Source organism: Bubalus bubalis, chromosome 23 (assembly GCF_019923935.1).
Source record: "Bubalus bubalis isolate 160015118507 breed Murrah chromosome 23, NDDB_SH_1, whole genome shotgun sequence".
NCBI classification, from domain to species: Eukaryota; Metazoa; Chordata; class Mammalia; order Artiodactyla; family Bovidae; genus Bubalus; species Bubalus bubalis.
The window spans coordinates 10,525,057-10,552,495 of record NC_059179.1 but is presented as its reverse complement, the minus strand read 5'-3'; the positions used below and the strand labels follow the sequence as shown (position 1 = coordinate 10,552,495).

General features: G+C 35.8%; 1 protein-coding gene across 1 annotated transcript; it reads right to left on the bottom strand.

Moving 5' to 3' along the window:
• Positions 1 to 1,671: 1,671 nt before the first annotated feature.
• LIPJ (lipase family member J) lies at positions 1,672 to 26,790 on the bottom strand. Its single transcript, XM_025274374.3, has 10 exons — positions 26,612 to 26,790; positions 23,434 to 23,545; positions 22,580 to 22,700; positions 18,203 to 18,401; positions 17,597 to 17,706; positions 14,227 to 14,363; positions 13,708 to 13,854; positions 7,822 to 7,893; positions 3,218 to 3,289; positions 1,672 to 2,098 (listed from the first exon to the last, which is right to left on the bottom strand). The coding sequence occupies exons 2-10, from the start codon at positions 23,536 to 23,538 to the stop codon at positions 1,865 to 1,867; spliced, it is 1,197 nt and encodes a 398-aa protein (XP_025130159.2). The 5' UTR covers positions 23,539 to 23,545; positions 26,612 to 26,790; the 3' UTR covers positions 1,672 to 1,864.
• Positions 26,791 to 27,439: the final 649 nt, after the last annotated feature.

Here is a 27,439-nt window from a genome sequence, read left to right as displayed (position 1 = left end):
TTATTTTTGTGTATGGTGTTAGAAAGTGGTCTAGTTTCATTCTTTTACAAGTGGTTGACCAGATTTCCCAGCACCACTTGTTAAAGAGATTGTCTTTTCTCCATTGTATATTCTTGCCTCCTTTGTCAAAGATAAGGTGTCCATATGTGCGTGGATTTATCTCTGGGCTTTCTATTTTGTTCCATTGATCTATATTTCTGTCTTTGTGCCAGTACCATACTGTCTTGATGACTGTGGCTTTGTAGTAGAGCCTGAAGTCAGGTAGGTTGATTCCTCCAGTTCCATTCTTCTTTCTCAAGATCGCTTTGGCTATTCGAGGTTTTTTGTGTTTCCATACAAATTGTGAAATTATTTGTTCTAGCTCTGTGAAGAATACTGTTGGTAGCTTGATAGGGATTGCATTGAATCTATAGATTGCTTTGGGTAGTATACTCATTTTCACTATATTGATTCTTTCAATTCATGAACATGGTATATTTCTCCATCTGTTAGTGTCCTCTTTGATTTCTTTCACCAGGGTTTTATAGTTTTCTATATATAGGTCTTTAGTTTCTTTAGGTAGATATATTCCTAAGTATTTTATTATTTCCGTTGCAATGGTGAATGGAATTGTTTCCTTAATTTCTCTTTCTGTTTTCTCATTATTAGTGTATAGGAATGCAAGGGATTTCTGGGTGTTGATTTTATATCCTGCAACTTTACTATAGTCATTGATTAGTTCTAGTAATTTTCTGGTGGAGTCTTTAGGGTTTTCTATGTAGAGGATCATGTCATCTGCAAACAGTGAGAGCTTTACTTCTCCTTTTCCAATTTGGATTCCTTTGATTTCTTTTTGTGCTCTGATTGCTGTGGCCAAAACTTCCAAAACTATGTTGAATAGTAATGGTGAAAGTGGGCACCCTTGTCTTGTTCCTGACTTTAGAGGAAATGCTTTCAATTTTTCACCATTGAGGATAATGTTTGCTGTGGGTTTGTCATATATAGCTTTTATTATGTTGAGGTATGTTCCTTCTATTCCTGCTTTCTGGAGAGTTTTTATCATAAATGGATGTTGAATTTTGTCAAAGGCTTTCTCTGCATCTATTGAGATAATCATATGTTTTTTATTTTTCAATTTGTTAATGTGGTGTATTACATTGATTGATTTGCGGATATTGAAGAATCCTTGCATCCCTGGGATAAAGCCCACTTGGTCATGGTGTATGATCTTTTTAATGTGTTGTTGGATTCTGATTGCTAGAATTTTGTTAAGGATTTTTGCATCTATGTTCATCAGTGATATTGGCCTGTAGTTTTCTTTTTTTGTGGTTCACATTATTTTAAACATTAATTCTTGAGCCAGCTTTTTGTGACTCAGGACAGGCCTGGATCACTAAAGCTTTTCTATAAACATGAGGTAGCCAGAAGACAGGGAGGTGGTGGGCGAGGTCTGTCCTGAGAAAGCCCCAAAAGGCCCTACTTGGCTACAGAAAAGTTAGCTTTCATATCAGCAAGTATTCTTCCAAACTCTTATGTTTCTAAAAATTCATACATTCTCATATTTCTTGAAGGAAAAAACTCTACCTTTCTCAAAAAGCCTTCTCCTGTAATTGAAAATATTTAAGATTATTGTTTCTGTTTTTAGTTATTTACATCCTACTTAGAAACTCAACAGGCTGCTTTGGGCTGAGTTATAATCTGCCGTTACCCCTAGTGTAATAAATGCCATTGACTTTATGAATGGAGAGCCTAGGGGCAATGCAAAAAAGGAGGGAAAATTTCCAGACTTTATATAAATAACTGGAAAAGTATACATAGTAAGAACAAAATAATTGGATTTTAATAGAAATTATATAGATCCTTCAACACAGAATACCATGGTTCTTTATGGGTTGCCTTGGATAATATCAATGATCTCGCTGTAAACTTGATGATATACATCTAATCCAAACAAAAAGTCTACATGATTATAGTAAGAAATAGTTTTATGGTAAATATGATTTGTGATTTCAGGAAGTAAAATTTTAACATCTTCAGGATCGGCCAACAAGTCACTGTCACCACTCCAGGTTGCAGTTGGTACATTCATGTTTGTCACATTGTACAATGGAGAAGTTGTCTAAATGCAAATAAGTAAAAGTAAGAGTTTTCAAAGAGAATAATACATATGAAGTGTTATTTACTAATTCTTTATAATTTAAAGTAAAATTTAAAAAATAAGCTTAATCTAAAATAATTGTTATTAAGGAAGCAATAAGTATGAAAGAATATTATAATTTTTACTTATTAATAGAAATAAATCAGATACAAATTAAAACTAGAGTTTGTTCTGATTCAGAGTATCAAAATTTTCTTTGGCTTATATAACTGTCAATATCAGTTCAGTTCAGTTCAGTTGCTCAGTCATGTCCGACTTTTTGCAACCCCATGGACTGTAGCATGCCAGGCCTCCCTGTCCATCACCAACTCCCGGAGTTTACTCAAACTCATGTCCATTGAGTCAGTGGTGCCATCCAAACATCTCATCCTCTGTTTGTTCCCTTCTGCTCCTGCCTTCAATCTTTCCCAGCATCAGGGTCTTTTCAAATGAGTCAGTATGTTTATTGGTAAATGATAAACATTGGCAGTCAAGTTCAATATGATTTTAATGAATTAGATCTTTATATTTTACCTCAAATGTTTACACAAGCAAACTACATCAGGCATTGGAGCTTAGCAAAAAGGCAGAAAAGTATGGTGGAGAAGCATACATTTTGAAGTAGACAGACTTGGGTTCTAGGATTTCAAGACAATTGTCATCATACTCAGACAGTTTTTATCAGCTTCTCAGTAACTTCTACTTTTTATAGTTAGTATATGTGTTTGTCTTATCTTCCCAAACACAACAGTCTTAGGGTCAAGAACAATGGTATGCTTGCTTTTTATTTCTTATTTAACCAAGCTCAGAGCTATGCTCATTATAAATACAGTATTTTTCTTCTTGAGAGATGATGAATTATTCTATTGCTTGTCAATTTCTCTAGACTTATCTAAGATATTTGTTGTTAAAATACATAGAAAATATGGAAAAGTCACTTTGGTTGGAAATGAACATATTGATCCAAATCAAAATGATCTTTGTTTACTGGTCCTTCTCACTGTACTACCATACTCTTGGGTTTCACAGATGAATCTTTAATAGTAAAAATCATTTCAATTGATCAGGGAGATAATTTTTAATTTATACATAATTATGTACCTGATTAAAATGAACCAAGTTCAGATCAGGACTGCCCCAGTCAAAAGCTTTCAAGTGACTAGAATTAAAAAGCTGAAAGAAAAATTTTAAAGTAAGACTACACTCATTTTTCCATTACAGAGGCAGCTGATATGAGTTAGGTATGCATTGCATAGAAAGCCTCTTTGTACTAAGTCTGTTAGTATTTGTGTAGATGGGCTTCTTTGTTCCTCTCTTTCTATACACAGGTTAAGAAATGGAAGAGCTAGGAGGTGGGGGGCAGGGAAATCTGCAGACAATAATTCTACCATCTTCATATAAATGCACATCTCCTGAAGGCCTTTTACCTTATTAAAGGGGGCATGTGTGTTTGGGGTAACATTAGGCCTCCCCTCTGCTGTGTCTATAGAGGTCTAGGACTAAGATGACACTGCCATAAAAATTATTACTTCAAATAACAAAGATCAAGAGCATGTTCCAGAAGCCACCCCCTTCTTCACCCCTTAACACTTGCAGCTTCACCACCAGCTTTGAACCTATTAGGTCTAATCTGATTTTGACCGTTTCCCCTCGATTATGTTTTCATTTCAAGAAGGCTAAGTTTCTCATGTTACTCATCTTCTCCAGTATGATAAAATATCTGTCTCTATATATCCCGTAGTTTATCTCCTCCCAACACTCCCCAACTCTTAAATCTCTATCATCTGTTATACCATCATCAACCTATACATTGAAACTCTTCTCTGATTGTTAATCTGATTCTCCCTGAGAATACTTCTTTCCCTGCAATTCCAAAATTGGCCAAGTTTATTTATGACATTAACATTTGCAAAATTTTGGTCAATTCTGAGACATTTTTTTCATCTTATCCATGAGAAGCATTTGATTAGCTATTTATTCCCTTATCCTTGAGATCTTTTCTTCACTTAACTTCTAGAATAACATGATATCTTGGTCTTCATTATTTTTTTTCATTGTTTCACTCAGTGCTTCTTTTAAGCTTCCTTGGCAAATTTAGCCTCTCCTGCTGACCTCTGAATCTTTCCATGTCTCATCACTTAATCTTAACTCCTCTTTTCTTTTCTATTTATATTCAGTCTATTTGTTTTCTCATCCAGTCTCTTGGCTTTAAATGTTATACATATTCAAAGTGTTTATCTTCTTTTATAAGTCTTTTCCAAATTCTAGACTCCTATCAGGCTCATGCTCAGTCGCTTCAGGCATGTCTGACTTTTTGTGACCCTAAGGGTGTAGCCCACCAGGCTTCTCTGTCAATGGGATTCTCCAGGTAAGAATGCTGGAGAAGGTAGTCCTGCTCTCCTCCAGGGCATCTTTCCAACACAGGGATCAAACGCCTGTGGCGTCTCCTGTGGCTCCTGCAATGCAGGCGAATTCTTTACCACTGAACCACCAGAAAGCCCTCTAGACTTCTATACACAACTTTTTCAAAATCAAGACTTAAATGTCTAAAACAACATCTCTGAAACAGAACATCCTATCTTTCCATCCATCATCAAACTTCTCCCTCTCCTTCAAAATTAATTTCATCTTTTCATTACTTAGTCCAAAAACTTTGGATCATCCAATATTCATTTCTTTTACTTCTCATATTTCCATGATTAAATTTTGTAGGCTCCAATTTCATGATATACACATGCATATTCAGAATCTAACAATTTTTATCACCTCTACTGGGAACATATCAGAGCAAGTTATCATCAATTCTCTTTTGCATTGCTGCAATAATCTGACTTTCTCATTGCTTATACTCTTGCTTCACTATAATCTATTCAACATAGAAGCTAAAAACATTCCTTTAAAAGTGTTCAAGTAGTTCAGTCATGTCCAACTCTTTGTGACCCCATGGACTGCAGCATGCCAGGTTTCCCTGTCCATCATGAACTCCCAGACCTTATTCAAACTCATCTGTCAAGTCGGTGATGCCAATAAACTGTCTCATCCTCTGTTGTCCCTTTTTCCTTGATTCATGGACCTAACATTCCAAGTCCATTTTCAGCCTGTGCTTCATCCAGCCCTAAATAAAGTCAGCCACTGTTTCCACTGTTTCCCCACCTATTTGCCATGAAGTGATGGAACCGGATGCCGTAATCTTAGTTTTCTGAATGTTGAGCTTTAAGCCAACTTTGTCACTCTCCTCTTTCACTTTCATCAAGAGGCTCTTTAGTTCTTCACTTTCTGCCATAGGGGTGGTGTCATCTGCATATCTGAGGTTATTGATATTTCTCCCAGCAATCTTGATTCCAGCTTATGCTTCATTCAGCCCAGCGTTTCTCATGATGTACTCTGCATAGAAGCTAAATAAGCAGGGTGACAATATACAGCCTTGATGTACTCCTTTACACATTAGAATACGGTATTTATCTTTCTCTTTCTGACTCACTTTACTCTGTATAATAGGTTCTAGGTTCATCCACTTCATTAGAACTGACTCAAATGCATTTCTTTTTATGCTGAGTAATATTCCATTGTGCATATATACCACAACTTCTTTATCCATTACTCTGTCCATGGACATCTATGTTGCTTCCATGTTCTAGCTATTGTAAATAGTGCTGCAGTGAACAGTGGGATACATATGTCTTTTTCAATTTTGGTTGTCTCAGGGTCTATGCTTAGGAGTGGGATTGCTGGGTCATATGGTGGTTTTATTCCTAGTTTTTTAAGGAATCTCCATACCATCTTCCATAGTGGCTGTATCAGTTTACATTCTCACCAACAGTGCAAGAGCTTTTGCTTTTCTCCACACCCTCTCCAGCATTTATTGTTTGTAGACTTTTTGATAAGGGCCATTCTGACCGCTGTGAGGTGATATCTCATTGTAGTTTTGATTTGCATTTCTCTAATAATGAGCGATGTTGAGCATCTTTTAATGTGTTTGTTAGCCATCTGTATGTCTTCTTTGGAGAAATGTCTGTTTAGGTCTTCTACCCAATTTCTGATTGGATTGTTTGTCTTTCTGGTATTGAGTTGTATAAGCTACTTGTTTATTTCAGAAATTAATCATTTGTCAGTTGTTTCATTTGCTATTATTTTCTCCCATTCTGAGCATTGTCTTTTCCCTTTGCTTACAGTTTTCTTTGCTGTGCAAAAGCTTTTAGGTTTAATCAGGTCCCACTTGTTTACTTTGTTTTTATGTTCATTACTCTAGGAGGTGGTCATAGAGGATCTTGCTTTGATTTATGTCATTGAGTGTTCTGCCTATGTTTTCCTCTAAGAGTTTTATAGTTTCTGGTCTTACATTTAGGTCTTTAATCCATTTTGAGTTTATCTTTGTGTGTGGTGTTAGAAAGTGTTCTAATTTCATTCTTTTACATGTGGCTGTCCAGTTTTCCCAGCGCCATTTATTGAAGAAGCTGTCTTTGCCCCATTGTATATTCTTGCCTCCTTTGTCAAAAATAAGGAACCCATAGGTGCATGGGCTTATTTCTGGGCTTTTTCTGTCTTGTTCCATTGGTCTATATTTCTGCTTCTGTGCCAGTACCATACTGTCTTGATGAGTGTAGCTTTGTAGTATAATCTGAAGTCAGGAAGGTTGATTCCTCTAGATCTATTCTTCTTTCTCAAACGCTTTGGCTATTCATGGGTCTTTTGTGTTTCCATATGAATTGTGAAATTTTTTGCTCTAGTTCTGTGAAAAATGCCATTGGTGATTTGATAGGGATCACACTGAATCTGTAGATTGCATTTGGTAGTATAGTCATTTTCACAATATTGATTCTTCCTACCCAGGAACATGGAATATCTCTCCATCTGTTTATGTCATTTTTGATTTCTTTCATTAGTGTCTTATCAATACTAGTACACTTTAAATGTTTCTAGTGTTAATTAAATTTAAAGACACTCATAATCATTATCCTATTTAATTCTCATAGTTATTTTTGTTAGGTGAGAGCATGATTATTAATTCTATTTTTAGAATTAAAGAAACTGAATTCATAAAGATTTAATGATCTTATTTAATGTCCTACTGCCAGTAAGATTTAGAGAAAGAATTCAATATCTTGTATTTTGATCTCAAGCATATATATTCCTATTTTATCTTGGTTCTCAACATTAAGATGGCATTTATATGGAATTTTATCAATATTCACTCAACAAATATTCTTGAGTATCTACTATATGCCACAAAGTTAGTTTTGCAATAGATAACTGAACAAAACTTGGTCATGGTCTTCATGGAGTTCACAATTTAACAGAGGAGAAAGCATAATCTAGTGAAAGAGTAGGTATTGAGATACCTCTGTTCTTGTCTTAGTTTTTTGTTTGTTTTGTTTTTTAAGAAAAAGTTTTAAATATATGGGCAAATTAAATAATGAGCATAGCCTAGTTGATCCCTTGCCTACTGTTCTGAATTAACATTTTCTCATTTGTAAAATAGAAAATAACTGTACTGCTCTTATTGCCTAAACTGAGGATCTAACAGATTCTATTATTAACATATATTATAAACTTTTAAGAATCATACATATTTTTAATAATTTCAATGTATCCTTCTAAATTTATCATTCTATGGCAATGGCCAGATCCCTAGAATGGTGAGATAAGCTGCAAGTAGTTTAAATAAAATTTTACCAAAATGCACTGAAAAATGCATTTTAGTGTACCTGACTCCAGTGGACCATATTTTGAACAGATGTTCCTGCTGGGTTTTGTGACATGTACACATCCACACGACTCTGAGGGTTTAAAACATTATTTTTATTCTTCCAACCAGGAAAAAACAATCTTTGATATTTATTAAACTAAAAAATTTCAAGGAAATTTAATTTATAATAAATAGTGTTAATAAAACAAAATTACATTTAAATTAAATACATAAATGGGCTTATTAAATGTAAATTTTGCACTAATATAGAAGATATTATTGGATTTCTAAGTTCTAAGGTCCATCACCCATACTGAAAACAATCAAAAGTGATGTAACACACACCTTTCGAAAACACTAAAGAACTGAAAAGATAGAAAGAAATTACCAGGACAAATGGAAGAGAAAAGACAGAGAATTTAAAAAGAAAAGCAATGTACTAAAGTCACTTAAGTTTATCTGCCAATCCTAGAAAATTTAAAGTTTCATTTTAAAAAATCAGTTCAGTTTAGTTACTCAGTCCTGTGCCCCTGGACTGCAGCAACACCAGGCTTTCCTGTCCTAGAGAAGGGAATTGCAAACCACTTCAGTATTCTTGCCATGAAAACCCCATGAACAGTATGAAAAGGCAAAAAGATAACTAGTTAAGGAGAGCAAAAATCAGCCCAGGACTTTTTGAGGACAGTGGGAAAGTTTAAAAAGAAATTCTTCCCATAATAAACTGGGGTCCCAAAGTTCTACACAACTCAAGTGAAGTGAAGTGAAGTGAAGTTGCTCACTCGTGTCCAACTCTTTGAGACCCCATGGACACCAGGCTCCTCCGTCCGTAGGATTTTCTAGGCAAGAGTACTGGAGTGGGTTGCCATTTCCTTCTCCAGGGAATCTTCCCGACCCAGGGATCGAACCCAGGTTTCCCGCATTGTAGACAGACGCTTTGCCGTCTGAGCCACCAACTCAAAGTAAAGCTTAATCAGAAATACAGCTGTGCTCATGCCAATCTGTAACCTAGATTTGCATTGCCTACATACTCCCTGGGAACCTCCATCAGTGAATAAGATATATAAGGTCAATGTAATCCTTACTAAAATCTCAACAAATTATGTTTACAATACTGACAAACTGCTTCCAAAGTTTATGTAGAGAGACAAAAGATCCCAAAATAGCCAAAACAATTATTAAAGGGAGGACTGAGAAGACATAACCTCAAGACATTATTAATATAAAGCTACAGTAATCAAGACAGTATAGTATTGGTGAAAGAGTGGACAGATAGATACATAGAGCAGAATACAGAACCCAGAAATAGACCCCTAAGGTAAAGTAAATCACTTCAGTGTGTCCGACTCTGTGCGACCCCATAGATGGCAGCCCAACAGGCTCCCCCGTTCCTGGGATTCTCCAGGCAAGAACACTGGAGTGGGTTGCCATTTCCTTCTCCAATGCATGAAAGTGAAAAGTGAAAAGTGAAAGTGAAGTCGCTCAGTCGTGTCCGACTCTTAGCGACCCCATGGACTGCAGCCTACCAGGCTCCTCCATCCATAGGATTTTCCAGGCAAGAGTACTGGAGTGGGGTGCCATCGCCTTCTCTGAATAGACCCCTAGAAACACAGTTAACTGATCTTTGACAAAAAAACCAAAGGCAATGTAATAGGAAAATGATAATCTTTTCAATAAATGGTGTTGGAACAACTGGATATCACATGGGGGAAAAAAAAAGTATGTAGATACAGACCTTACATCCTTCACAAAAAATGACTCAAAACAGACTGTAGGTCTAAATGGGAAATGCTAAATTATAAAACTTCTAAAAGATAACACAGGAAAAAAACTAGACAACCTTGACTGTGGCAATGACTTTTCAGATACAGTACCAAAGGCACAATCCATGAAAGAAATAATCAGTAAGCTGAATTACAAGAACTGAACAAAGTAAAAATTCTGGGTTGTTTGATGACATATTTTCCAAATTACATTGATGAGAGTTTTTGCTACCCAATCTTCCTCACATGATAGCTTCCTTTCAGTTCGCTGAGTGACATTGGCCTGATTCTAGACACTGCTTATTTGCAAACTGCAAGATTCTCTTCTGGTTTTTCATACTGCCTACAGGAAAGAAATTTCAAGTCAGATCCTAATTTCCCCATTGATCTTGATAAGATCAAGAGGACTGAATTAAAGAAAAAAAAAAAAAGAACTGATTCAAACTGAACTACCACTCTTACTGTTCCCATATACACTGTGTGTGAATTTTTTCACTTCAAACTTTCCCAACCCTAGATAACTTCAGTTCAGTTCAGTTGCTCAGTCATGTCCGACTCTTTGCGACCCCATGAACTGCAGCACGCCAGGCATCCCTGTCCATCACCAACTCCTGGAGTTCACTCAAACTCACATCCATCGAGTCAGTGATGCCATCCAGCCATCTCATCCTCTGTCGTCCCCTTCTCCTCCTGCCCCCAATCCCTCCCAGCATCAGAGTCTTTTCCAATGAGTCAACTCTTTGCATGAGGTGGCCAAAGTACTGGAGTTTCAGCTTTATAACCAGTCCTTCCAAAGAACACCCAGGACTGATCTCCTTTAGAACGGACTGGTTGGATCTCCTTGCAGTCCAAGGGACTCTCAAGAGTCTTCTCCAACACCACAGTTCAAAAGCATCATTTCTTTGGCACTCAGCTTTCTTCACAGTCCAACTCTCACATCCATACATGACCACTGGAAAAACCATAGCCTTGACTAGATGGACCTTTGTTGGCAAAGTAATGTCTCAGCTTTTGAATATGCTACCTAGGTTGGTCATAACTTTCCTTCCAAGGAGTAAGTGTCTTTTAATTTCATGGCTGCAGTCACCATCTGCAGTGATTTTGGAACCCCAAAAAATAAAGTTTGCCACTGTTTCCACTGTTTCCCCATCTATTTCCCATGAAATGATGGGACCAGATGCCATGATCTTCGTTTTCTGAATGTTGACCTTTAAGCCAACTTTTTCACTCTCCTCTTTCACTTTCATCAAGAGGCTTTTTACTTCCTCTTCACTTTCTGTCATAAGGGTGGTGTCATCTGCATATCTGAGGTTATTGATATTTCACCCGACAATCTTGATTCCAGCTTGTTCTTCTTCCAGCCCAGTGTTTCTCATGATGTAATCTACATAGAAGTAAAATAAGCAGGGTGACAATATACAGCCTTGACATACTCCCTTTCCTATTTGGATCCAGTCTGTTGTTCTGTGTCCAATTCTAACTGTTGCTTCCTGACCTGCATATAGGTTTCTCAAGAGGCAGGTCAGGTGGTCTGGTATTCCCATCTCTTTCAGAATTTTCCACAGTTTATTGTGATCCACACAGTCAAAGGCTTTGGCATAGTCAATAAAGCAGAAATAGATGTTTTTCTGGAACTCTCTTGTTTTTTCCATGATCCAGCAGATGTTGGCAATTTGATCTCTGGTTTCTCTGCCTTTTCTAAAACCAGCTTGAACATCTGGAAGTTCACGGTTCACATACTGCTGAAGACTGGCTTGGAGAATTTTGAGCATTACTTTGCTAGCGTGTGAGATGAGTGCAATTGTGCAGTAGTTTGAGCCTTCTTTGTCATTGCCCTTCTTTGGGATTGGAATGAAAACTGCCCTTTTCCAGTCCTGTGGCCACTGCTGAGTTTTGCAAATTTGCTGGCATATTGAGTGCAGCACTTTCACAGCATCAGCTTTCAGGATTTGAAATAGCTCAATGGAATTCCATCACCTCCACTAGCTTTGTTCGTAGTGATGCTTTCTAAGGCCCACTTGACTTCACATTCCAGGATATCTGGCTCTAGGTGAGTGATCACACCATCGTGATTATCTGGGTCGTGAAGATCTTTTTTGTACAGTTCTTCTGTGTATTCTTGCCACCTCTTCTTAATATTGTCTGCTTCTGTTAGGTCTATACTATTTCTGTCCTTTATAGAGCCCATCTTTGCCTGAAATGTTCCCTTCGTATCTCTAATTTTCTTGAAGAGATCTCTAGTCTTTCCCATTCTGTTGTTTTCCTCTATTTCTTTGCATTGATCACTGAAGAAGGCTTTCTTATCTCTCCTTGCTATTCTTTGGAACTCTGCATTCAGATGCTTGTATCTTTTCTTTTCTCCTTAGCTTTTCTCTTCTCTTCTTTTCACAGCTATTTGTAAGTCCTCTCCAGACAGCCATTTTGCTTTTTTGCATTTCTTTTCCATGGGGATGGTCTTGATCCCCGTCCCCTGTACAATATCACGAACCTCCGTCCATAGTTCATCAGGCACTCTATCAAATCTAGTCCCTTAAATCTATTTCTCACTTCCACTGTACAATCATAAGGGATTTGACTTAGGTCATACCTGAATGGTCTAGTGGTTTTCCGTACTTTCTTCAATTTAAGTCTGAATTTGGCAATAATGAGTTCATGATCTGAGCCACAGTACTAGATAACTTAGTAATAGGTAACTTAGTCAGAGAAAGCAATGACAACCCACTCCAGTACTCTTGCCCGGAAAATCCCATGGATGGAGGGGCCTGGTAGGCTGTAGTCCATGGGGTCGCTAGGAGTTGGATACGACTGAGGGACTTCACTTTCACTTTTCACTTTCATGCATTGGAGAAGGAAATGGCAAGCCACTCCAGTGTTCTTGCCTGGAGAATCCCAGGGACGGGGAGCCTGGTGGGCTGCCGTCTATGGGTTCGCACAGAGTCGGACACGACTGAAGCGACTTAGCAGCAGCAGCAGATAACTTAGTACACAATTAATTGCAATTGATGACACTATCAACTTTTGTCCCAGAAAGGAGACTCACAAATTTAAAGGCTAAGAAGTTAGAATATAAGCTTTCCTAATAGTCCACCTACAAAAGAGTTCTCAATGACACTAATTACAATAAAGACATCAATAGCCAAATATACTATCCAAGACATAGAATAACTAAGAAAGGCAAGCAGAAATAAAAAGTATATTTATCATGTTTCTAGACATTCTATGGTAGATATATAACACTAGATAGAAGAGTATGAGAGGTCTTTTTAAAAAGGTAATCTTCTATGACAGAAAATTATGCTTTTCCTATCTTTGGAGAAAAGGGGAGAATGGAGTTCTTTTCTTCTATTATGAAGAATATTAGTGTTTCTTTCAAATATCTGTAATTGTCTGAGACTTGCAATAAGACCTTCTTGAGGTTAAAAAAAATCAACATATATCCTTGTGGTATGAAATTGTGCTTAGATATTAAGAGAACACCTATTTTCCTATGAACAGATACGTTGGTTCCCATTAAGAACTTTCTTAAAAGGCCCAGGAGCAAGAATCAGTAAACTAGTCCAAATGCCACAACAACTGCTTTTTCCAAATTTGGGTTTTTTAATTTAATGGGCTGATAAAACCTTGCATCTTTAAGAGAATTTATATACAATCAATACAAATGGCCTTCAAATAGTAGCTTGAGTACCAAAAGAGTTTCCCACCCCAGAAATTTTGATGAATGCCAAAAGCATATAAGTTAATTGCCAGGCACCCTAATTATGGAAAAATCAAGGAAGTGGAAAAGTGTTAGGAATCAGGATATAAGAGGAAGAGTTATGTAAGACAGTGAATGGAAGACAACCTAAATACATGAAACCTCAGACAACTAACATCTAACTGCAAAGACTAATAAAGATAACTATAGCTGTAGCTAGTCTCTATTCTTTACAGAGATCAAGACAAATATGGAAGTAAAAAAATCCCAGCATGCTAATACAAATTAGTTTCTTAATGTTGGTTCAGTCACAAAATTAGAAAGGCTAAGAATCTAACTACAAGAATAAATGGGTAAAACATAAAATGATACACAAAGCATAGAATAAGCACTATTAAAAGCTGCTTTCTAAAAATTGGCAAAATATATTTTAAACACAACTTGTTCTCACCGTATTTAAGTTCTTTAGGTCATATCCACTTATCATAAATAAGACATCACGGCAAATCTTACCAAAAATCTTCAGTGGACACAACTTTGATCCAACAAATCTTTTAAAGGAGGTGTTAGGTAAGAACTCTTTGCTGCCAGAAAAAAACTGTAAAATAAATTTATTCTTGTTTGGAAGACTAAAACAATTTAATCAAAAATTGATGTGGTGAATTCACTATATTTATAACCAAATACACTATCTTACAGTTTAAAACATTTAAATTAAGGGATGAAATTTGAGAGCAATATGTAGAGATGATTTGATTACTGAATTTCTTACACAATGAGTCATCCAAAAGTATCATAAGTAAAATGTTATTCCTGTGTAGAAACAAAGGCAAGAATCCAGTGTAAATGAAGCCAAAAAATTCAAATCATACATGTGGCTGTGCAAACATAGCCAAGACTTTTTATTTTGAAAGCAGAGAATCATTATCATTTTGGGTTGTCAGCTACAAAAAGGGAAGAAATAACATACCTTGATCAGTGACTTCCAGCTGTATGCCATTTTAATTAAAGGGCTTTTTGAGTATTTAATGGAAAAAACTGGGGCTAAGGCAAAAAATACTTTGATTCTTTCAGCTATCTTTGGTATTGTGGAAAATGTTATGAAAGCTGAAAGAAAATAAGATATAAATGAACTATTCTTAATTGCTATCATGTAAGAAATGACAGTGGTAAGTTCAATAATTAATTTATTAATTCATTTCTTAATTTATCTATCAAAAATTATTGACCTCCCATAATGAGACATGCATATTGATCACAACATAATGCTGATTATTAGGATCTAAAGCAAATGTGTAGATCATAAATGAGGATAATTCAGCAATAAATCAGTTTTATAACACCATAGTTTTAAATCAGAAATATCTGCTATTATTAAACATTAGTATAACTGGCAATGGCAAAAATGATGTAAGTGAATTTCTCAGATAGATGAATCTACTTTAGGTGAGAAATTCAATAAATATCTAATTGTTTTAATATTTACTTTTAATTAAAACTTTTCTTGAACAGAGGGTACTAAACACTTTATTTTATTGATAATTCAGAGTAATTAATATGACAAATAGAAGTTTTTCCTTTTTTGATAACTTATCAAGCTATGTAACTGCACATCCCCTCTATTTTTACTGGTTCTTTTTTCCCTGGGTTCTGAGAAGTCAAAGAAACAAAGAATTATATATCATATCAAAGTGTGAGTCAATACGCTCTGGCACATGACTCATTTTTTTCTTATTTGATTATTTCCTAAGAGTCTTGGTTCCATACAACTGAATAGCTGATGAAAATGTGGATTAAAATTCACACACGGTTAATAAATATCAGAGAAAAGGTCTATGAGAAATGGAATGAGATTGTTATTTGACATAATTTTTCTGGTAGAAAGTGGATGATTGCTATAGGAAATACTTAATACTCTTCAGTCTAGATAATACTCTTATAGTCTAGATGATAATGATGATGACCAATACCATCTAGATGACACTCTACAGTTTAGAAAAAACTCATTTAATATCAGGTTCTATTATAAAGTAGACTTTCCTGCTTCCCAAGTAGAAAGATTAAGTTTCATGGTACCATGGAAGAGAATTACATTAAGTTTTTGGGAATATGTTTCTGAAAGCAAAATTGATACACATTAGGTAGAAGTGTTAAGTATTGTAAAGGGATGAAAGTTCTTTTATAGTCATCTTTAAATATAGGGAGGATTTCTTCATCTTTGTTCATTTCTTAAGTTTAATGTGTCCTAAATGTAAAAATCCAAGCATCCTTTTAAAACTTCTTACTCATAAATCCCTATGCTTGATTTTTAAAAGAAAAATAATTATACAATTTCTATTTGTGGAATAAATGACAGCTATGACTTCATTGTGCTATTTAGATGGATATCCAGCTTTTATACACTGCAAACAAACAAAACCTTGTTCTTACAGTCAATTCTTGGTGACTAGAGAATACAATATAGAATTAAAACAGGATATAGCAATTTATAGATTCAATGCAATCCCTATCAAGCTACCAACAGTATTCTTCACAGAGCTAGAACAAATAATTTCACAATTTGTATGGAAACACAAAAAACCTCAAATAGCCAAAGCGATCTTGAGAAAGAAGAATGGAACTGGAGGAATCAACCTACCTGACTTCAGGCTCTACTACAAAGCCACAGTCATCAAGACAGTATGGTACTGGCACAAAGACAGAAATATAGATCAATGGAACAAAATAGAAAGCCCAGAGATAAATCCACGCACATATGGACACCTTATCTTTGACAAAGGAGGCAAGAATATACAATGGATTAAAGACAATCTCTTTAACAAGTGGTGCTGGGAAATCTGGTCAACCACTTGTAAAAGAATGAAACTAGACCACTTTCTAACACCATACACAAAAATAAACTCAAAATGGATTAAAGATCTAAACGTAAGACCAGAAACTATAAAACTCCTAGAGGAGAACATAGGCAAAACACTCTCTGACATACATCACAGCAGGATCCTCTATGACCCACCTCCCAGAATATTGGAAATAAAAGCAAAAATAAACAAATGGGACCTAATTAACCTTAAAAGCTTCTGCACATCAAAGGAAACTATTAACAAGGTGAAAAGACAGCCTTCAGAATGAGAGAAGATAATAGCAAATGAAGCAACTGACAAACAACTAATCTCAAAAATATACAAGCAACTCCTACAGCTCAACTCCAGAAAAATAAATGACCCAATCAAAAAATGGGCCAAAGAACTAAATAGACATTTCTCCAAAGAAGACATACAGATGGCTAACAAACACATGAAAAGATGCTCAACATCACTCATTATTATAGAAATGCAAATCAAAACCACTATGAGGTACCATTTCACACCAGTCAGAATGGCTGCGATCCAAAACTGGAGAGGGTGTGGAGAAAAGGGAACCCTCTTACACTGTTGGTGGGAATGCAAACTAGCACAGCCACTATGGAGAACAGTGTGGAGATTCCTTAAAAAACTGGAAATAGAACTGCCTTATGATGCAGCAATCCCACTGCTGGGCATACACACTGAGGAAACCAGAAGGGAAAGAGACACGTGTACCCCAATGTTCATCACAGCACTGTTTATAATAGCCAGGACATGGAAGCAACCTAGATGTCCATCAGCAGATGAATGGATAAGAAAGCAGTGGTACATATACACAATGGAGTATTACTCAGCCATTAAAAAGAATACATTTGAATCAGTTCTAATGAGGTGGATGAAACTGGAGCCTATTATACAGAGTGAAGTAAGCCAGAAAGAAAAACACCAATACAGTATACTAACGCATTTATATGGAATTTAGAAAGATGGTAGCAATAACCCTGTGTACGAGACAGCAAAAGAGACACTGATGTATAGAACAGTCTTATGGACTCTGTGGGAGAGGGAGAGGGTGGGAAGATTTGGGAGACTGGCATTGAAACATGTAAAATATCATATATGAAACAAGTTGCCAGTCCAGGTTCGATGCATAATACTGGATGCTTGGGGCTGGTGCACTGGGACGACCCAGAGGGATGGTATGGGGAGGGAGGAGGGAGGAGGGTTCAGGATGGGGAACACATGTATACCTGTGGCGGACTCATTATGATATTTGGCATAACTAATACAATTTTGTAAAGTTTAAAAATAAAATAAAATAAATAAAATAAAATAAAACAGGATATAATCTTCCAGGGCACTGCTCTGTGATATATGTCTCACAGTCCTGCTTTGGTTCACTTACAGGTCTAGAAACTGACCTATATCCTTAAGAATATATCTACAAACTTTAAAAGTGTAATAAAGTAATAGCAGCAATGATCTTCCTTGCCATACCAATGGTAGTGCCTTGTGAATGGCCTACATAAAATATTTGCTCTTGTTGGGTTTGCTTCACAATGAAATCAATGGAGGCTGGAAGGTCATATTTAGCCATCTCATCAAAGCTACAAAAGAAAAAAGAAAATAAAAATGTATATTCTACTAATGTTATGTTAACATTTGAAGATATTGATTAGCTAAATATATTTAAAGCATTTTTCAACTCTCCTTGGGTACTATCAATAAGTTAGATAATATAATTTATCTATTAAGAGACTTCTGTGAGAACACAAAGTTAAGGAAATAAAATAGCCACAAGACAGTTTTATAAAGAAGGTGATTGTATATTCTAAGTGCAGTGAAGTAGACTAAATATATAGGTTACAGAGTGAAAAAATAGAATAGGGTAGTCAGTAAAGCTTACTGCTTAAAAATGAGAAATAAGCTCAAAATCAAATAAGTACTCTTTAACTTTCCAGGTAAAATTTATATAAATTTTAATAGTCTATTGAGAGCCCTACGTTGAGAAAAAAAGACTTATGTTTCATTTCATTTCATTCAAAAAGAAGAAAACAGTCCAATACACTTATATAACAAAATATTACTTGGTTTTTTCTGTACCTGAAAGCCCAGAATTCTTTGGAATTTGTTTTTAGGTACAAGTGTTTTCGGGACCAGGTAGTCCCTCTGCTGTTCCCCATCCACACATCATAACCAGCATCTGCCAGAAGGAAGCCTAGGCTGTTATTAGGAAGATTGGAAATCCAGCTGCTGGCAGATGTGAGCAAACCGTGTTGCAAGTATACAACAAGTCTCTGAACTGGAAAAAATGTAGAAAATTTATTTTAAAATATTGTAGTGTCTACATGAGTATCTGACCTCAAATTTAATCTTATAGGATAAAATTTTTTTAATTGTGTAAATAGGGTAAGTTTTACATGTTTTAATTCCACTTTATGTCAGAGTTGTTCACTAATGAATTTCTTTCATATGACCAAGTGGGCAATTAGGTCATGTCACATACATAAACATGGGCTTCCCAGGTGCCACTAGTGGTAAAGGACCGGCCTGAGAATGCAGGAAAAGTAAAAGATGTGGGTTTGATCCCTGGGTCCAGGAGGTCTCCTAGAAGAGGGCATGGCAACCCGCTCCAGTATTCTTGCCTGGAGAATCCCCATGGACAGAAGAGCCGGGCAATAGAGTTGCAAAGAGTCAGTCATGACTAAAGCTACTTAGCCCACACATACTTAAACATACAAAATTTTAAGGATATAGAATATTCAAATATCACTTAGTAACTTGGGGACTCATTTAAATAGCATTGTTCAGTTCAGTTCAGCTCAGTTGCTCAGTCATGTCCGACTCTTTGCGACCCCAAGGACTGCCACAAGCCAGGCCTCTGTGTCCATCACCAATTCCCGGAGACTACTCAAACTCATGTCCATTGAGTCAGCGATGCCACCCAACCATCTCATCCTCTGTCGCCGCTTCTCCTCCTGCCTTCAATCTTTCCCAGCATCAGGGTCTTTTCCAATGAGTCAGCTCTTTGCATGAGATGGCCAAAGTATTGGAGTTTCAGCTTCAATATCAGTCCTTCCAATGAACACCCAGGACTGATCTCCTTTAGGAAGGACTGGTTGGATCTCCTTGCAGTCCAAAGGACTCTCAAGAGTCTTCTCCAACACCACAGTTTAAAAGCATCAATTCTTTGGTGCTCAGCTTTCTTTATAGTCCAACTCTCACATCCATACATGACTACTGGAAAAACCATAGCCTTGACTAGATGGACCTTTGTTGGCAAAGTAATGTCTCTACTTTTTAATATGCTGTCTAGGTTGGTCATAACTTTCCTTCCAAGGAGTAAGCATCTTTTAATTTCATGGCTGCAGTCACAATCTGCAGTGATTTTGGAGCCCAAAAAATAAAGTCTGCCACTGTTTCCCCATCTATTTCTCATGAAGTGATGGGACCAGATGCCATGATCTTCGTTTTCTGAATGTTGAGTTTTAAGTCAAGATTTTCACTCTCGTCTTTCACTTTCATCAAGAGGCTCTTTAGTTCTTCTTCACTTTCTGCCATAAGGGTAGTGTCATGTACATATCTGAGGTTATTGATACTTCTCCCAGCAATCTTGATTCCAGCTTGTGCTTCTTCCAGCCCAGCATTTCTCATGATGTACTCTGCATAGAAGTTAAATAAGCAGGGTGACAATATACAGCCTTGATGTACTCCTTTTCCTATTTGGAACCAGTCTGTTGTTCCATGTCCAGTTCTAACTGTTGCTTCCGGACCTGCATACAGGTTTCTCAAGAGGCAGGTCAGGTGGTCTGGTATTCCCATCTCTTCCATAATTTTCCACAGTTTATCGTGATCCACACAGTCAAAGGCTTTGGCAAAGTCAATAAAGCAGAAGTAGAGGTTTTTCTGGAACTCTCTTGCTTTTTCGGTGATCCAGCAGATGTTGACAATTTGATCTCTGGTTCCTCTGCCTTTTCTAAATCCAACTTGAACATCTGGAAGTTCACGGTTCATGTATTGCTGAAGCCTGGCTTGGAGAATTTTGAGCACTACTTTGCTAGCATGTGAGATGAGTGCAATTGTGCGGTAGTTTGAGAATTCTTTGGCATTGTCTTTCTTTGGGATTGGAGTGAAAACTGACCTTTTCCAGTCCTGTGGCCACTGCTGAGTTTTCCAAATTTGCTGGCATATTGAGTGCAGCACTTTCACAGCATCATCTTTCAGGATTTGAAATAGCTCAACTGGAATTCCATCACCTGCACCAGCTTTGTTCATAGAGATGCTTCCTAAGGCCCACTTGACTTTGCATTCCAGGATGTCTGGCTGTAGGTGAGTGATCACACCATCATGATTATCTGGGTCATGAAGATCTTTTTTGTACAGTTCTTCTGTGTATTCTTGCCACCTCTTCTTTAAATGGCATGTTACATAAGATATATTTTATATTATTACTCCACCTTTCTCACTTCATAAAATAATTTTATACTCACATTTTCACAGATATATTTAATATAGATTTTATCACTAGAACCATTGCTTTAATCACCAGTGTTTCCAGAGTTCTAATTTATACTTCCAAGGTTTTTGAGAAGCAGCAGCTTTGAATAAAATAATGTGTGCTTACTGATAACTTTGTTTTACTCCCCAGATTGCCCTTCACACATAATCCACATCATTATCATCATTACTGAATCCAGGCATTGTAGCTGGAGTATTGAAAGAACCTTGCATAATTATAGCACTTCAATGGGTAAAATATTACATTTACTGTGATGATACAGGAAAGTGATGAATGGTTTGTACAGACATTCTGACAGTGCAGACCAACCCTAGATCCGGAATAACTGGCCTTGATCATCATAGAGAGGTAGGGCTGCTGATATATAAGTCTTGGGAAAAATTGGGAAAACATATTTGGTATTGAAATGATACACATAGGCATCTTTTGTTACTCCCATGCCTTGTTTTAACTGTAAATGTGCAAGTATGGCAACTATGACATATTAGGGGCATAGTGGCGCTTAGGGATAAAGGCCTGGTTTATCAAATAAAGAAAGACAGCCAAGAGGAAGAGAAATTTACAGTGGGTAGTGGAGAGGAATGTATGAATACCAGATATGGCATTAGGATTAAATATAATAGCAGATGAAATAAACTTAATGTGAAAAACATGTAGATCTGAGCAGTGCAAGAGGTACCCTTTACTAGATTATTTTAGTGTCATACCTAGATTTCCTTTGTTAAGCAGCGGAATTATTCTTCCAGCTTTTGTGACTGGTGCTTTTGAAGGGTTCACTATTGCCCCTTTCTCTGTGGAACTGCCCCCAGGCTAAGGGGAATTTCCTCAGTCAGACTTTATTTCTTTCCATGGATGTCCTTCTGGCAGTGACTAACTGATACAAGAATGCAAAAAAGCTAGCTCCCCAACTTCAAGGTGGGACCGTGTCTGCAGTGCGATTCAGGATTCCTCTGAGACAACATCGTATTAGCTGAGTCTCATCCTTCCTTAGCTCCTTCCCCTGCCTTCCCCTCTTGTCCACATTATCTTCTCATGAAAGTATTCCAATCAATAAATTACATACACCTATATCCTTGTTTCAGGGCTGCTTCTAGAGAACTCTAAGGTACTTACTATATTTTAAAATTAGCTTTAAGTCTTTTATTAGTGTTTGAAAAATTGAGTCAAACCCTGAGGAATGATTACAATAATTATGTCAAAATTTTCTGCCTAGTAGATGTGACCTCTATAAGAATCAAATATTATATTGTTAGAGGCTATTCAAAATTAATGAATTTTCTCTGAAATGTACCATAATGTTCAAAATGAGAACTTGACAATGTCCTAAAATATGAGAAACAATTTTTTCAAGGAAAAACTTTAAGGAGAAAGGGAAAATTCTCCGGGTTTTTTTTGCAACAGTTAGACAAATAAGAAAAGTAGTCAGTATTGTGCTAGTGAGTGGTACATCTAGAATTATTAATATGACCCTAGTGACAAATTCTAGTGCGTTTTCCAGCGTCTCATTCTGCTGACAGTAGAGTATGTAGTACTGGAGTAAAGAGCCATGAGACTGCTACCAAACTTCTCTCTTTGCTATTATTAGAGGAGAGATTCATAGGCACAAAGAAGAAATTTTTACCAGCCATACTTCAAACCTACAGAATAAAGCTACTGTGTTTCAGAGCATTTCTAACCCCTCATTAAACAAAGAAAACCCTAGGTAATCAACATGTATGAGTATGGTGATCCACAAAGAAACATGGGAGGAGCAACGTGTGTTCCACCATACTTTGAAACCACTCTGAACAGGAAGCTAAAGGAGAGTCAGATTCTCTTTCTGGGGCATATAGAGCTATGCATGAGAAGTTAACTGTTCACTTAATTTTTTAAAACCCTTTTCTTGTTCTAAACTCACTGAGAAGAAAGGGAGAAATTAAGAGCTTCAGATAATCACCAGTTTATCTTGAATTGAGCATTACCTGAATTGTTTTCACTGTTTGTCTTCCCATAGGGAATTCTATAAAGGCCAAGGATATAACCATCTTCAGTTGTAATATCATACTCTTCATCTGGGTAGCCCCAGTAGGAAATAATTTGACTCTAGATAAGGAAAAAGTAAACCTTTTAGAATAAGACTGTTAATGAATTAATGTAACCTAATTAATCTAACCTAATCCCATGGACAGAGGAGCCTGGCAGGCTATAATCCATGGGGTCACAAAGAGTAGGACATGACTAACTAACACACACAAACACACATTAATGTAAGAATGAATCTTTGTATTCTCAATATTAAGCCTATGTATTTTCACTAATTCACTGATTAATTCAGTAACAAATATTTACAGAACATCTACTAAGCATCAGTCTTATATACCAGGGGTTCATAGATAAATAAAACAACAACAAAAAATTAAAACCCCTGCATTCAAGGAGATATCTCAAGAACTAACCAATTTTTTTTTTCTGACTACTAATCATAGTTTTACCTATATACCAATATAAAATTTTAAAATGTTTACCCACAAGTATTTGTTTGTTTATATATATAGCTAAGAATATATACATATGTGGAATTTGTTATGTAAATGCATATATAGAATAGAGAAATGATATGTTTATGCATATTTTCATTTCAGACACAGAATAAAGCAGAAATGGAAACTTAAAGCTATAGGATAGCAGATGAGGAATATTAGTTGACCCATATTCAAAATACATGAATGCAGAGATATAAACTGACTGTAGATCTATTCAAATAAAACCCCTCAAAACTGAAGAGTAGCATTCCCTGTTACTTTATTAGCTTAACATTTATGTCCTAGCAACTTACAATATTCATGCTTGCTTCAGGGTTCACAGATCTTTGTTTTCTAAACACACCATGAGTAGTTCCAAGAATTAGGATGAAAGACATCACCTTGAAAAGGTACCACATTTGGAATCTACAATAAAAAGAGATTTTAATAATATTAAAATTGCAGCAACTATTACTATTTGACTAAATAATTCTGTGAGGTAGGGAATATTACCATTTTCAGATGACAAAACAGAGGCTCTGAAAAATTAAATAAACCTGTCTAAGGATATACAATGTATAACTGGCAATCACGGTTCAGATTTAGGCCTGCTTAACTCCAAAATCCATGTTTTTCCAACTACTCTATTCTGTAGCACAAATTCCCTCTTTAAAGTCTTCTTAGTATATTGTTTAGCTCAGTTTTAAGAGTTTTACTATATACTGCAGGTTAACTAATATAATTGATATAACTGATATAATAATACTCTTACCAGACTATTATTTATTTAAAGTATGTTTAAAGGTTTTTGGGTTTGGGAGAGGGAAAGGGGACTAATGTGAAGATTAGAAAGCTTGCCTGGCTTACATTCAGCCTCTCAGGGTTTGGAGTTTATTTTGTTTACAGAGATATGACTTTGAGTTTGAGTAACCAAGTTCTGGAAAGCCAGGACACACACGTAAATCATTTCTAGAAAACTGAGAAAGCAGGGAATCACAGAGGTTACCATCTAGATTTTCTCCCCAGACCTTGGTTGACCAATTTCATGAGCCTTGAAAATGAGCCAGACACTGTATCTGAAAGGATATTATGAGGCATTTTTAAAACTCCTAACTTCACAACTTATAAACTGTGTGACTTAAAGCAAGTTACTTACCCTCTCTGAGCATGTTTTCCTACTTAAAAAGTAAAAATAATGCCTACTTCTCAGGTTTGCAATGGCACCCCACTCCAGTACTCTTGCCTGGAAAATCCCATGGACGGAGGAGCCTGGTGGGTTTCAGTCCATGGGGTCGCTAAGAGTCGGACACGACTGAGCGACTTCACTTTCATAGGTTTGTTATAAAACTTAAATTTGATAAATGTGACATGATGCTTTTTTAATATAATACTTTATTTTCTTGGGCTCCAAAATTATTGTAGATGGTGTCTGCATCCATGAAATTAAAAGATGGTTTCTCCCTGGAAGAGAAGCTATGACCAACCTAGACAGCATATTAAAAAGCAGAGACATTACTTTGTCGACAAAGTTTCATTTAGTCAAAGCTATGATTTTTCCAGTAGTCAAGTATGGATGTGAGAGTTGGACCATAAAGAAAGCTTTTGAACTGTACTGTTGGAGTAGACTCTTGAGAGTCCCTTGGATTGCAAGGAGATCAAACCAGTCAATCCTAAAGGAAATCAGTCCTGAATATTCATTGGAAGGACTGATGCTGAAGCTGAAACTCCAATACTTTGGCCACCTGATGCAAAAAACTGATTCACTGGCAAAGACCCTGATGCTAGGAAATACTGAAGGCAGGAGGAGAAGGGGAAGACAGAGGATGAGATGGTTGGATGGCATCACTGATGGGATGGACATGAGTTTGAGCAAGTTCTGGGAGTTGGTGATGGACAGGGAAGCCTGGCCCGCTGCAGTCCATGGGGCCACAAACAGTTGGACAAGACTGAGCAACTGAACTGTAATATAATACTGGCCATATAACTAACATTTAATACATGTTAGACCACCTTAAGAGAACAAACAAAACACTAGAAATTCAGAAAAATCATTTGCATGCAAATAATTGCTATATCTTATATGTTTGTTAAGTTAGTCTCCAGTGCAATATTTAATAACTTGGTACAAATTATGTGGATACAAAATTGAAACTGTATCTATTACTTAATGTTTCTTATAATTTAAAGCTTTGATTTATGGAGACTGAACATATCACCTTTGGTCAGAGGTTTACATTATATTTGGTATAATATCTGTGCTTTTCACTGAAGGCAAAAAAGCAAATTTTAAAACAATATTATCAAACTTTTTACCAAAGAGAGAGAAACCTGCTAACATAAGTGCATTAAAAAAAAGGTTATAACATTTGTAGTCACAACAGTGTTATACAAAGTGTTAATTAAACAGTGTTATGTAAAACGGCAACAACAACAAAAAGTTCAGACTACTTTGTTGATACGGATAAATTCTGAGTTGATATTGATGTTACTAAGGTAACATGAGTTTTCAAATATACTTTGGACCTATGCAATTTTTATACTGGTGTTCTGCTTAAAAGTTAAATCAATCCATCTAAAAATATTGGAAATAATTTTGTCAAAGTAGATGAAAACATATAAGAAATATTACTTATTGATAGTCAATTCAGTTACTAAGACTTTAAAATATATTCAGAACAATTTGCGTACTTGAAACTACTCTTTCAAGTATAAATTTTATGGAATCTAAACACATTAAATGTCTGATAAAAATTGAGCTCTCAAATTGAAATTTTTTAGGAGTAAAAGGCACACCAATATTTAAAGGCTTAGTATGAAGGAGTTTTTAAATATATTAATGATTTTTTAAATATATCAAATGGCGGATTCGTTTTGATGTTTGGCAAAACTAATACAGTGTTTGAGGTTTAAAAATAAAATTAAAAAAATAAATAAAATAAATATATCAATGATTTTTTAAATGCTTATGTTTTAAAATGATCATTTGAATACAGTGGACCACTATTTATTAAATTTATACAGATACCATAGAGTTAGATGTTGTTACTAAAATATCACTTTACCTGTAAAACCTAGTATCTAATCTAGTAATTACTATTACCTCAACTTTAGTTATTAACCATAATTTTTCATCTATGTTGGCTGGTTGGTGAAATACTATGTCATGAACTGGTGTTCTGCTTAGTGTAGGGGCAAACTTTTAAAAGATGATTTTAAAGATGGAAGCGTGACAGAAAATTGAGCTTTGTGCAAGAGTAATACATTCAAGGTAGCCAATATCTTACATAATGATTTTTAAAGATTATCACAGAGTTAGAAAAAGCACTTAAACAAAATTAAACCAAAAAGCTGCATTACTAATAGCACCCATCTGTAACTAAATAGAATTTTCTAAAAGTTGATTTGAGGATCAGTTTTCTTCAGTATCTGCCATTAAAATCATTAGTTTGACTTTAGATACAACTCACAACAATAAAATACATTATGCCATACCTCTTTGTTCTTCTTGATTTTAGGTACCTAATAGATGTGTCTTCAAAGTAGTCAATCACATATTGTGCTCCTTTTGGCAAAGGTTGCTAAATATAATCATAGATAAGCTGAAAAAATAAAAATGAGAACATTTAATTTCAGTGCAAAAATCAAACCTGGCATTACATAAATTGGCAACAGAAACTACAACAAATTTTGAAAGAACACTGTTGATACTAATAAATGCTAAGTAGCTTTTCAAGTCACTGTCCCATAAGCTACTCTAAATACATTCACAAAAATATCCACAGACGTTGTTAGTGGTAGTTTCCCACTAGTGCAGTTTTTTTTTATCAGAATTGTTAAGACATAATTCTAACTCCCTTAAAGTGTTAAAGTAGATTTCTGTTCTTCTGACTGGCAGTCGCTGTAATAGTAACGAGTAGTAAACACGCAGTCTATGATGGTATAAAGCAGTTCAAATATAGAAGCGACTGTCATACCATTATTGCTGGGTTTTGAAGATTTCTCCCTATGGAAAACATAAGCAAGTGCTCATTTCCTTCCCTAAAACATATAATAGGAAGAATAATATTGAAGTTTAGCTTAGGTTATTTAAAAATATATGTTGTAAACTCAAGAAAATCAAAAAACTTTTAAGAAGTACCAACAGTAAGTCAATAAAGAAGGTAAAACGGGTTAATAACAAATGCTGTTAGACCTTAAGAAGTAAAAGACATTTTAAAAAATAAATGAAGAACAAATAAACACAGTAGTAACATGGTAGATTTTAATCAACAATATAATAATCATTTGTGAAAGTGAAAGTGGCAGCCACTCAGTCGTGTC

What these genes read in the sequence shown, in the direction of transcription:
- LIPJ (XM_025274374.3), bottom strand. Translation starts at nt 23,538, where the DNA reads ATGTGGTACCTTTTCAAGGTGATGTCTTTCATCCTAATTCTTGGAACT. An exon ending in AAAGAATTCTGGGCTTTCAG is followed by an intron (nt 17,707 to 18,202) that starts GTACAGAAAAAA and finishes TTTCTTTTGTAG; the next exon opens with CTTTGATGAGATGGCTAAAT. An exon ending in TTCACAAGGCACTACCATTG is followed by an intron (nt 14,364 to 17,596) that starts GTATGGCAAGGA and finishes ATTTTCTTTCAG; the next exon opens with CTTTCATAACATTTTCCACA.